The following is a 13,208-nucleotide window of genomic DNA, read 5'->3' on the forward strand; positions in this document are numbered from 1 at the left end:
GCTCAGCACACCGTGACAAACACCATGTCACAGAGGGAATTATAATTTATGTCAATATATCAAACCTGGGCCAAGGCATGTTTTTAGGATTTGTTCTGGCTTTGAAATAGGAACACTGTGCACCAGAATATCTGAGCAATTACAAGCAAGCATCAGAATATCAATGTAATTTAGTGTGAAAGACAACTGCCATCATCTGAACAGTCCTGAAATAGAAAACCCACCTGTCTGAAACTTCAAGAAAATAAAACTCAAACAAAACTATAATAAGACACTTCATCATAGAGAGGCAAAAAGAAGAATATGTCAACGCTTCTTAATTCACTGCTGTAGATTTCTGTTGTTTTCCCAAATTAAACTGGTTTGCTCACAGGCAGACAAACCTCTCTCAGCCTCACACAGGAAGGTAACTTAAGAGGGAGATACAAAACTATCTCCTCGACAGCAGCAAGGGAGTGTTCCATCAAAGGCAAGCAGGGCTCATCAACGTGAGCTAAACTCTCTGCACCCCTATATATGCCAGTCACTAAGAAGACTAAATTTAGGTCAGAGGATTATGCAGTTTAAAGTCAGTTTCAGTCACCTTACAAAGTAGTCAAACTTTCCTTCCTGCCATTTCAGCCACCTCCCGCAAAAACTGTAATATAGCTTGACAGAATGATTTGCATATGTGTATGTGTGTGTGTGTGTGTGTACCTAGGATTGGCAGCAGCCTTGCCAGTGTGGGCTTTGAGCTCCCACAGCATGACTCTGCCGTCACTGACCATCAGCCCAGCATTGTTTTCGTTGACAGGGCAGATTACCATGCGATATGGGCGAACTGTCTTGGTAACTCGGATGGCATCGCACTGAGAGCGGAGGTCGTAGACGAGCTCCTGGACACTCTGTTCTGGATCTGAGGGAGAGAGGGATGGAGAAAGAAACAGAGAGACACAAAGGAGATTAAAGTGGTCGAAAGGTAGGGAAAGAAAGTGTGACAGTAAGGGAGAGTGGAAAACAACAATGGTGGGAGATAAAAACTAATAAGATGGAATCAGAGCAAATTGATGAAGACATGAATTGAGGTGCACTGAAAAAAAAGAAGGAAAAAAAAGAGAAAATTTGGAAGAAGACACTGAGTAAATTTTAACAGTAAAGGGAATGCAGAAAGAAAGAGGCAGGGAGGTAGATAATGGTGCAATTGAGAGAAAATGCAAGTGAGAGACCAGTGAAAACAATTTCTGAGAAGGTTAGAGGAGGAGCGTCGCGAGGTACAGGAAAGGATTTAAAGAAGATAAGACAAGAAGAAAAGGAAATGAGAGAATAAATGACTGCATGAGAGACTCACAAAGGACATGGCAGAAGAAAAGACAGATGAGTAGACAGTGGAAGAGATTGCAAGAAGAGTAAGTGAGGAAGGGAGAGATACAGCGAGACAATGGACTCCCATCGGCCTATAACATTAAGCCAAAGATAAATGAGACAGTAAGAGGCAAAATGCCCACTGGAGCATAGAGACAGACTCAGACTGCAGTGCAGTTTGGCTGAATAGACGACGACACTGTGACAGCAAAGGAGCGACAGTGGTTTGTGAGTGAGTGCAGTACAGCCGGCATGCGCTGTATGTATAAGTGCGCATCTATGTGAAGACATTTCATACCTGCTGCCTCCTCTGGAGTGGTAGTAGAGCGACACACTCGAAGGGTAATGCACCCGTTCTCATGGAGACAGTAGAGGGCGTCCCGCTGAGCACAGGGAATAACCTAAACACAGGGAGAGAAAGGGAAACAGTGAATGATCACAGAATGAGAAGTCTGTATGTGTAATTTTTTTTTGATTTACTACAAAAACAAATGTAAACAAAAGCAAAGCTACATCGAGCCCCTCTGTCAGCCTGAAAAGATGAGGATTTTTGTCATTTAAAAAGTAACTACAGCAACTAGCGACAGACTTTAAGCTGATCGGTAAATTTTAATAATGATCAAGCATTCATCATTGATCACTTTGTCATTTTTGTCTTGGTCACTGTGTTGCCACAAGGCCATGTCTCACATAGATGTTTGACCCCTAACATTTTAATTTAACTTATATTTTAAATGCTCTAACCCCATTTATGCAAGTGAAGTTGCACAAAATATTACAAACACTTTCCAATATAGTGCAATACAAATCAATCTTCAGGACAATTTGCAGCCTTTTCAGGCGGCCATTGAGATGCATCAACACCTCATTGAAGTTGAGCATTTCAACTTTAGTGATAGATTTTGTATCAGATTGCATTAGATGTGTAGCTACTATATGTGTACCAGCTCTGTGTACATTGTGTATGTGCCAAATCTGACAGTGTGTAGTATAGATGTTCATGTGCCTATATTTCGTGGCCTTTCCTTGACTACTGGACCTTCTGCTGAATATTTGTTGAAGCTGTGTCATCAGTCATGCAAATTGGCTGCGTGACAAGCACTTTATAACACTTAGAGAAGGGAGGCGTTGGCCGGACAGAGCCTGGGCGGCTGAGTAATACCCCTTTACTCCTACTCTCTGACTTTAGGACTTACTCCTTTACTACAAAGGCTCATTTTACCTTTGTACTATTTAACCGTCGATGCATTTGTTGAAAAAAGAACACTGGCAAGCCAAAGAAAGTAAGATTTATGGAAGTATAATAGAATATAGAACATAACGTAATTCCTTACGCACCAAAAATGTCAATTGACCATGTTGATAAAATAAGGAATAGCAAACTGGCCCCTGCATGTGCATACAGGCATGAACTTCAAGGCTATACATTTAAAAGGGAATATTATGGCTCATATAGAGTGCAACAACCGTAGTGGAAGCCATGAGATCTACTCAGCGTAATGACAAGCCACCACGACAGTCCTTCACAGACAGACACGGAGTGTTAGGGGTGAAGGCAGAGTGAACAGAGTGACATTAACAGTTTCTGCTCCGTTATTGGCTCTGGAGCCGTGACAAATCCTCGACCTAATACTTCCACAGCATTCATCAATTTCCAATTAGAAATCCAGACTCCAAAAGATGGGAATTGGCACCTAAAGGTCACTAGTGCTGCTGAATGTGACTACAGAAAGAAAGTCAGACAATATGTAGGCTGGTGGGATTTTTTTTTGCTGTAGCTAAGGACTGCATGGCCTTGCTGTGCTGTCACCAGACCTTGATGAGGTGAGCACAGAGAGGGAGGAAGAAGAGTAGAGAACTTTATCATTCACGGCAGGGGGAATTGGCTTCCCGGAAGAATCATCCATAAAAAAAGACAGAATTTGGTAAAGCGTTTCTAGTAATGCAATAAAAATAGAAAATGTGCACAGGGCTCATTTGGGGGGAAGGAAACATGGTGATGTAAGAAGTATGTTAGAGTGAGACAGCACAGCCATCTTTTCATTTATCTCACCTTGACCAACAAAGATGCAGTGCGAACATTTTGGAAGTTGTCTTTGAATGTAACTTCCAAATGTAAAGCAGAAATGTCTCTCTGCATCACATTCTTAACCATCAGAAAAAGGGTGTAGAGCTGAGAGACTTCTCACCTTCAGTAGTTCAAATTCAAAACTGCGTTGCTCTTTTTTTACATTTTCCATTTCCACAAACTCTAATTCTGTCAAGTTTTACAGAGATCCTTACCACACAGAATTTGCTGAACATGTACACAGTGCCTCACCTGAGTGAAGGGCACCCCAGAGCGCTCAATGGCCACCACACCAACCGTCTGGCTGAGCTCCAGGTCCAGGATAAGGATCTCTCTGGGATAAAGTAGCAGCATGTGGTTCCTCTTGGATGGCAGGTAGGACAGCTGCAGACAGTCGTTCAAAGTCACCGCCTCTGCACTACAGATCGACATAGGAGAGTAAAGACGAGAATTTACACAAAGAAAGAAAAGGAAATCAATTTCGGTGTCAAGATCATTTTTTAACTGACAAAATTTGGGACATCCTTGGAAATGGTAAGCCAAAGGCCTTTAAGAAATGAATTCATCTTTTGATAAGTTAACTCGAATTTCAGATATAATCATGCCTGCAACTCCACCAAAATATCCAAGGATACAGCATTTCATACATTTGGCTATTGTCTTGGTTTTGCATGTAATGCATTGTAACTACTAGAAATGAAGATGTAGATAACAGGATGTATTGCCTGCAGACTCGGTGCCAAAAATACAACACATGCATATGAAATATTCAAATGATATGCAGACCAATGTGAAGATGGATTAGAAAATCTTAAAACAAGCTTAATAAAAACTGTCTCATTTCATAGTTCAACTTGATCTTTATTCATGTCCTCCCATAGCGAAGGCTGAGTGAATTAGTTATTACTGTTGTTGTCTCTGAGAGTCTCAGGCAAATGAGGGAGAACTTAAAAGTGAATTTGGTCGGATGATGGGAGGCTGATGAATTAAGCAGGTATTGGCAGTAGAAAAAAATCCATTCCTTTACTTTGAGAGTCCTAAAAATGTTAAATGTAAACTTAGTCCGTTTGCTGTAACTTCTTTCATGTGTGTTAATTACAAACACTATCATCCACAGCAGCAATCCAGTTCAATCTCTCTGTATGACAACAAAGCAGTCACTAACACTTTGTAGTTCAGTCAGAGAGAACAAAGGGCTGATTTTCTCAGAATCTATGAGTGGGTCCATAACTATAACTCATTCCTACAGCTTCATTCCTCTAGGTCACGGTGAGATCAACTAAAGGAGAGACAAACTTTATAACACAATGTGGATCATTATCATCTAGGGGAAAGTATAATAGATAAAATGGACTCAACAGAGGAACCTTTAGGAGTTGCTGAGCTAAATCAGACAGTTACTGGCTCACTGAAGCCAGGCGAGGCAGAGATAGAGGCTGAAATGACTGAGCCACCAAAGGCAAAACATCAGAAAGAAACAGTGAAAGACTTCTGTGTCTTAGATGCAAAAAAGAAAGCAACAGATCTTCACAGAGAAAGAGGAAAAAAATGAAAAAAAGACATATCCTATAACCCCAAACCCTCCCAAAATATTCAGCTGTCCAATTTCCAAAACATCACACACTTCTCACATCTCTCTCTCTCTCTCTTTGCTGAGAATAAGGGATGAAGGCTACAGCAGTCAGTGGATCATACATAGTAATGTATCGCTACATGCATACATGTGCACGCACACACACACACAGTGAGTCACGCAAGGTGTGTTTGGAGGAGGCTACCTCAAAGACACCTCCAGCTTCTATTGTTTAATCATGTTAAACAAACTTAAATAACCCAAATGTCATTAAAACCAAATATAATTTTTATACATTATGTAAGTACTTCAGCTTGAGCTTCTGAAGTTTAGACAATACAGAATAAACCCACTTGATACTGGCAGGCAGTGGTGAATAAATCATGACTTTGGCTCAAATGCATAAGTACATTTTATAAGTGAGCCCCGCAAGTCTTGGATAAAGGAAGACCAGCAGCAGCTGGACATATCTGACAACAGTGGGGACCAAAAAAGAAACAAGATGAAACTAAACTTGAAACTCTCATAAATCATCCTGTGGAAATAGAAAAAAATGTTTTTACAATATAAACCTTCGTAAACCTTGCCCACCTCAGCGGGTCAGTCAGGTCAGAAGGTTCTTGAAATTTAGATAGTTGATCTTTTGTGAGTTTTATGAAATAGGTTGGTACATTTTAGGATTTGCTCTTTCATGTCTTTGAATTTTATTTAATGTTTTTAGGTTGCCCTTCCTACCTTTAAAAAACAACATTAAAATCCGTTTTGGTTATCGCTTTTAATGACAAAAAACAGGCTGGCTTTTATTGTGAAGCAGTCACATCCTGGTTACTGATTATTAAGACAGTGACAGTGAGTTTGTTTGGTTGCGGATTCACCAGTTGCTCTTTTGTTGATGCTCTTTGTTATTTCTGCCCCCAGAATTCCTGTAGTGCCGTTACCACGGTAACCACAGGTGTCTGAGATCTTAGGGATTGCTAGTTTTTTAGTGATTAAAAATTTGTAAATATTAAAAAAAAAATACATTTAGTTTGTCCATATGCGTGTGTGTGTGTGTGTGTGTGTGTGTGTGTGTGTGTGTGTGTGTGTGCATCTGTGTGTGAACAGGCATGCTGGCGTGCGAGTGTGAAACCAATTTCTGTCACCTTGACAAAGGCACCAAATCTGTGCTGGCTAACAACCACATTAATGGCTGCCTGATGAGACACTAATGTGCATGATATAGTTCTGTATTGAGGGAGTTTCTGATAACAGTCCGGGAGACCAGAGTCTTGTTTAAATCCCCCATCTATCAAACAGAGGTACAGAGGAGAGATACTGTAACGCACTGAACATGATAAACACCATAACTTGACACACAGACAAAGGCAGACTCAAAGAATACAGCATTTTCAGCGAGAGGAATAACCAACGCATGAAAAGTGGGGGGAAGAAAGTGTCACATACCAACAGTAAACAAAAAGACCGAAATGGACAAGACAAGACAAGAGAGGCGAGAGAAAATAAAGACAAGCAAGATTAATGGACTGTTTGTTATTAGAGCTGACTGGGTGGGTGGACAGAGAGGCCGGGGTGCTGCTGCTATAAATAAGCCTGTTTGACAGTCACAACCGCTCAGGCAGGAAGCTGCCAGCACATCAAAAAAGGCTTTGGTTCCATTGCAACTTTTTGTAAAGTAATGCCTTAAACAGTTTTACAAGTTTGTCACTGAATGTTACAAAAATGAGGTTAGCCACTACTTCATCTGTGTTTCAATATGACAAAATAATGTAGTAAATCTTCCAGGCGATAAATCTTCCCAGTTCCTCTGAGAAATGTAGGCGCTTCATTTCCTTACACTTGCTTTCATTTATCACCAGGTTTAACTGTAACTGACGACAGTTTTAACTCCTATAAAGTTTATAATAGAACTTAGGGTAATCGATCTGTTTCAAATCTTGATAGAAACGAGACTAGACACCATGTACGGATGTCCATTTCTGATTTTAATTGTTGGTTGCATTATAGACTGTTCCATAGTCAGGCTGGTCATCGAGCGCACCATGAGAAATCTCGATGGTCCGCCACATCGGTGGGCTGATCAAAAAATCAGATACGGCAGCAAACGGAAACGAGAAACAACATGATTACTGCAGCACATCAGCAAAGCAATAAAAGCCCTGTTAAAAAATAAAGGGTTTCTGTTCAATGAAACACCTAGTGTTATAAATCCCTCTAAAACCACAGATGGACAGAACTTCTGAAAGTTAGGGTAAAATATCAGCGCTTTTAAAAGCATGCATTCTGGTGACAGTGGCGATGGATGCTAACAGCTCTGCTGAAAGAACTAGCAGCTCTCCTGTTGTTATAGCAACAAAAAAGCCAAAAACCGAAAGGCCTGTTACCATTGGCGGTTGAGGTTAAAGGAGGCCCTGGTCACTATTTGAGGAAATATGACTGTGAAAATTGTGGATCCGCTATAAACACCCCAAATGACATAATATAAACTGGTCACGTCAAACCATTTTGAAAGAGCAACAGCCAATGGGAAAAGTCAGACACTCAGCTGACCAATTGTGTAACTTCAGCATTCACTCAACTCTATCTCTCACTCAGTCACACACCAAACTCTTCACTGAGTTGAACAAACATACAATCACAGAATGAAAACCAGGTCCAAACTCCATTATAATCTCACATAGCAAAGCCTCTTATTCCATCCTGTTGCAGAAACATAGTTTCTGGAAAATCTCTCAGGTATTATACAGTATATAGTTTTACCACATGTCATGTCATTCCTCCCAAACAGGAAAGCTGTCACAATTCACTTTCAACAGGTCAGTTCACTTGCTGAACAAGACTAGGTCAAAACCTAGTATATGAGTAGACCACATGTGGTCAGTGAGGGCGTAGTTTCAGATCTTTATCTGTTTGCTTCTCTCCTCCTCTCTGTGCTCACATACACAGTTCTTTAATACAGCCGATTTCCCAACAAAGCTGTTTTTCTTTTACATGTTCAGAGTTTTGTTCTGGCTCAAAATGAGGCAGAGGCGGTACACCCCTTATCATGAGCCCGCAGATGCATGTGTACTGCGCCTTCAACTGGCTCAAGCAACCAAATTGTTACCGGCACCGTACATAAGGAGTACCAGCTGATTTTGGGCTAAATGGGAAAATTTTTCAGTTATGTGGCATTCGGCTGAGCAATGGTAGAATTATGATAATTCAACTCTATCGCTCAGGCCGTCAGTCAGTCACTCACAGACACTTGCGATTATAGGACTGCCCCCACTGTCCAGCCAACAAAAGGGGTAGAGCAGCACAAGTTGATTTCATTCAAACGTGGCATGTTGTTATGTTAATGTGCTCTCAAGACCACATCTTTTATCTCGTATTTTACACTCATATCTAATGGATGGAAACTCTGATTAATAACGCAAGACATATTCAGTGCCTGAATATGTTGTCCAACAGCAAAGGACATAACATAATTAATGCATGCTGACAGGGGCAGATTCACCACAGGTCAAGGGCACATATACACACTTTGTAGCTAAAGATGCCCCGAGCATAAAAAAACAGTCTGATAAAATTGTCGCTTTGAACTCAGTTTCAATAAAATTCCATTGAGATGACCCTGAGCAATGCCCTTCAATCCCAGTTGCCGGAGTGAGGTTGCAAATGAACCTCACTTAAAATGCTGATCAGGCTGTGTGAGATTTCTAAAACTGATATGATCAAAGACATATTAAAAAAAATGTTCAAAATGAGCAGGAAATTGCACAGGTGGCCCACTCCCAATGAATTGCTGGCCACCTAAAATTATGTTTTAAGAAATTAATGCATTTGATTCATTAATAACATGCTTGGAAATTAAAGCCATACAACTTTTTAGACCATCAGCATGGTATGTATGTGTAAAGAACATTTGAGTTTTCCCCTGTATTCTGAAATACAGTTATGGAAGTTCAGTGTAATTTAGTGGCACTTACGTGGGTTTTTCATTGGTGATGAGCACTTTGACCTTGTTGAGGGCTTTCTTGGCTCCGGTCGGGGCCGGGGCAGCAGCGGGAGCAGGTTTGGTGTGGGCCGGGCTTGCGTGTGGGCTGGCAATGTAGACCTTTTTGCCAGCGCTGCCTGGCGGTTTGGAGTGGGAAAAGTCTGTGATAAAGACTATTCCTTCGCTGGTCAGCACTGCCGAGGAAGAGCAGGGAAACATTATAAAGGTGCTTATTAAGACCACAGCTGGACAGATTGTCAGTATTCTATTAGCAATTTAAAAAATCATTTTCCTTTAGACAGTATATTGTTCACTTACGTGCCATGTTGGACGGGTCAAAGGGGTCGAAAGAAAAGGAGAGGATGTTCTCAGCGTAGCTCTTCTTCCACAGCTTGGTGCCTGTGTCTCCATTCCACAGGACAATGTAGTTGGGAGGGTGGACGGCTAACAGCAAATCACGAGACGCATCCTGATTCCACAACCATTCCAAGTCTGACAGGGCAAGAGAGGAAGACCGAGAGGAGAAGGTGGGAATGAATTGGATAGGGATGTGGTGTGTGACAGGAGGAAAGACAGAGTGACGGTAAGAGCATCTTAATGAAAACAAATAGCCAATAACAGAGCAACAGCTGAAAGTTTCTCCTTGGCAGCTCTGGCAGAGTAATTTTCTATTTCTGTAGCGAGCTGAGGGAGAAAAAAAATCAATTCAAGCCTGCACAATGGGGGTTTGTGGAAGATCCCTTACCTTGGATTGGTTTGGAGTGCTCCTGGATCTCACAATGAGCAGTGCCACTGACTACATCCCACACTATTATCTTCCCTGAGGCATCTCCCGAGGCCAGACGCAGACAGTATGGTGAGCTCAAGTTGTGGTAGTAGTTTTCTCTGGACCATTTCACCTAACAAACACACAACAAATGCTAAGCATCTGGTGCAGGCTGCGGAAACATTTCCACAGTGTCAATGTCCACAAGTTGTTTTTATGCTAATGTTAAGCACCTTCAACTGCTGTAGTGCATGAAAAGCACCACACAAATAACACTGACTTGACTTCACTAAACAAAGTAAACAACAGAAGCTGACAGTAGCATCATATTTTTCAAATAGAAGATGATAAATTTCAGTAATTAAACAGCAGATGCCACAATCTTCTTGTTTACTGTAGACTTATCCTAACCAGGATTTTTTTTTCTGTATTTGTGCTTTTACACATTCTAACTAATAACTACAGTCCATGGAAATGTGGGTTTAGGGGAGAAAGATATAGAAAACAAGAAAAAAATCAGTTGCAGACCCTATAGGAAACACATAACATTGATATGAAGCCAGTGCAAGCTCTATACTAAAAAAGACAACAACTGTATGTATGAACAAGCTGATGTTTAAATAATTGATTATGTCTATATATTTGTTCCTAAACAGCCTTGCCCTTTACTGGGGCTACTACTTTTTTCCAGCAAGCTTTCCAGTGTCAGCCTGGGTGGTGAGGAATAGCCCGCTGCTGTGACTGCAGTGCTTTACAAGATTAAAGTGTGCTTTGGAGTGAGGAATGAGAGTGTCGGATTGAGCCCAGGCACTGATAATCACTGTAGAATTTATTGCCCATTATTTACCCTTCTACAAAACACACAAGCATATGTACCCATATACACAAACAATGGGATTCTCTGTCACTGTAGAAGCAACCTTTATCAGTGTTGCTGGTGTGGGCTTAGACAGTGAAGCAGAGCTGAATTTGTCGACTAGACAGAGGGACAAAAACAACTTAGTTCAACGTCAAACAATGCTGACATTAATACTGGGTTATAAAGAATTGTTCCATTAACAGCTGTGAATTTGTATTACACCGGGAAAGCCTAAAAGGATCAAGAAATTGACTTAATGTTAAGGACAAAGGGCATAAGAGCAATAAAGATATTTAAAGCTTAAGCTTACAAACCAGTTTTTGCTCAAATATTCAATAAACACTGTCCGAAAACAGACTTTCTTCACCCAAAGTATTCTTTTCACATCAATCAGGTCAACCTGTCACATATTTCTTTTTTTTTTTTACCTCCACTACACTACAATATTCTACACTAAGTTTTCAATTCTTTTTTTTTCTGTTGTTTTTAGATAGTTTTTTTTCTCCAACCACTTACATTACTGACAGTTTTCAAATTATATTTTGCAGCCAATGGAGCAGAGCTACAACTATTAGACAATTAGTTGATTAGTGAATTGAAAGAAAATTAATCTTATTAATATTATCTTCTGCTTTTATTTCAATGTTTCTTTGATAGTTAGTGAAATTACTTTGGGCTTTTGATGGTTACATGTCACTTTGGGCTCTGGACTAAACAATTGATAACTTAATTGAGAAAATAACCAACTGAGTGACCAACAATGAAAATAATTGTTACTTGGAGCCCACTATAAAGCTAAACAATCACACAGATGGAAAAAAGTTAAGTTAGGAAACTCACCTTGACAACGTTGGCTTTGTGCCTTTCCAGAACCTGGATGGTCTGGGCTGTCTTTGGATCAATGATGAGAATACTGGAGTGGCATCCCTGAGCTATCAGCCCCTGCCAACCCCTACAGTGTACGAGAGTCATAGGGAAGGAGAGGAAGAGGACTTTTACAGATAAAAAAAAAAACTGAATGATTAGGCGAGTGGGAAGTAGCTGAAAGTACTTTCCGCTGCAGAATAAAAGAGATGGTTTGTGAGTGGGATATCGAGCCAAATCATGCACAAAACCACATAAGACAACATCAACTGATGTACTCATTTGGCCTGACACTGATTTGTACACCCTCTCCTATGAGTATAGTATTATTTAAAAGCTGTGTCTGAATTACAGTTTCCTGCTCTCCACTTCATGTCTATGTTAATCTTCATCTTTCAGTGTGCATGCAACGTCTGCATTCAAATGTGGCTGGACCGCATCCTGATTCCACAAAAATATCAACTCCAATCAAATTCTGAAAGTCCACTATTAGCTTAAGCTTATTTTTGTACACAGGGACTTTCAATTAATGAGTCCTGGTGCAACAAACTGATATAATTGCTAATCCAACAAGTGTGTGACTGTAAACCACAATAGGGCAATAATAAAGAAATTAAGAGTAGCTGCGGGTGATGACTACACCGTATTACCCACATTATATTCCTCATACCTCATCATTCACACTTTTTTTTTATTGTCAAATTTGGTTAATGGAGAGTGAGAGGTCTCAGCTGTGAATATTGCAATGTTTAACATATGACTCATTTCCGCTTCATGTGTGGAATAAAACTGTGGTTATGCAACCTTTGTCTAAAATAATAATACTTCTGGTACTTTTAAGCGAGTTCAGTCACACTCTCTGTCGGATTACAGTGGGAAGATAAGGCTTACAATTTTCATCAGGCCCAGCAAAATGTCACATCACATCACATGACACAAGATACCCTGCATGTTTCTCTTGTTTTGATGAGAGAAAATCTACATTACTGGCATCAATTAACATTGGCATCTTTCTAAGCAGCAACGAAAGGAAACAGTGTAATGAAATTCATACAATGTAATTGGCAGTTCGTACACATCATCTGTCAGTCGCACATCTGACTGACTTAACGAGCTACAACCAGGCTACAATATTATGCTAGCGGCAAAGGGTCTGTACTCACCAATCTACCGCGGTTTTATTCTGCAAATTGAGAGTGCCAGTCAACGTCCGAGCTGCGAGTTTGATGTTGACGGTGTAAGGAATCATTTTTGGTCGTTAGTATTTATGCTACATAAACATTTGTTCACCAAAAGCTGCTAAAATGAATTAGCTTCTCTGGTTCGGCTCTGTTGTGAATTCTGACAGGAAGTAAAACGGTGTTTCTAAACGGAGCGCCGTGCAGGAACAAAAAAAGCGTAACAAGGTTCCAAGGCTTCACATTTCTCGATGCAATTTCTTTTTTAAATGAATATGTTCTCTTAAAATGTCGAATATTTTTACTGACAAGACGCGCAAAAACATTTACGACTATAAATGGACCTCTGAATCAAAATAAATGATTTCCCAGCTAAGTAGATGTGAATTTGACACTGCACTATAGAAAATCACAAAATATACTAAACAATTAATTCACTATTTATTTTTCATCATATAGAACTATAACATTTTAAAGAAGTACAAAAGTGAAACATTAAATTATATTAGAATATTTTGTATTGCTTGTCTATTTGATATAAAATGCCTAAAGTGCAATAAAAAATGTTTCCAATTACATTGGA

The 13,208-nt window shown here is 40.1% G+C and overlaps 1 protein-coding gene across 1 annotated transcript in view; it reads right to left on the reverse strand.

Moving 5' to 3' along the window:
• The window catches only part of wdr11 (WD repeat domain 11), a 51,539-nt gene extending 38,742 nt beyond the window's left edge, over positions 1-12,797 (reverse strand). Inside the window, exons 1-8 of the mRNA XM_056395738.1 lie at positions 12,611-12,797; positions 11,424-11,535; positions 9,704-9,857; positions 9,277-9,450; positions 8,951-9,152; positions 3,662-3,827; positions 1,640-1,742; positions 697-895 (exon numbers count right to left, since the gene is read on the reverse strand). Coding sequence (XP_056251713.1) covers positions 697-895; positions 1,640-1,742; positions 3,662-3,827; positions 8,951-9,152; positions 9,277-9,450; positions 9,704-9,857; positions 11,424-11,535; positions 12,611-12,696 — 1,196 coding nt within the window. The 5' untranslated portion in view covers positions 12,697-12,797. The remainder of the gene's footprint in view (positions 1-696; positions 896-1,639; positions 1,743-3,661; positions 3,828-8,950; positions 9,153-9,276; positions 9,451-9,703; positions 9,858-11,423; positions 11,536-12,610) is intronic.
• Between the last annotated feature and the right edge of the window lie 411 nt (positions 12,798-13,208).

The sequence above is a fragment of the Seriola aureovittata genome, chromosome 14 (genome assembly GCF_021018895.1).
Source record: "Seriola aureovittata isolate HTS-2021-v1 ecotype China chromosome 14, ASM2101889v1, whole genome shotgun sequence".
Lineage (NCBI taxonomy): Eukaryota > Metazoa > Chordata > Actinopteri > Carangiformes > Carangidae > Seriola > Seriola aureovittata.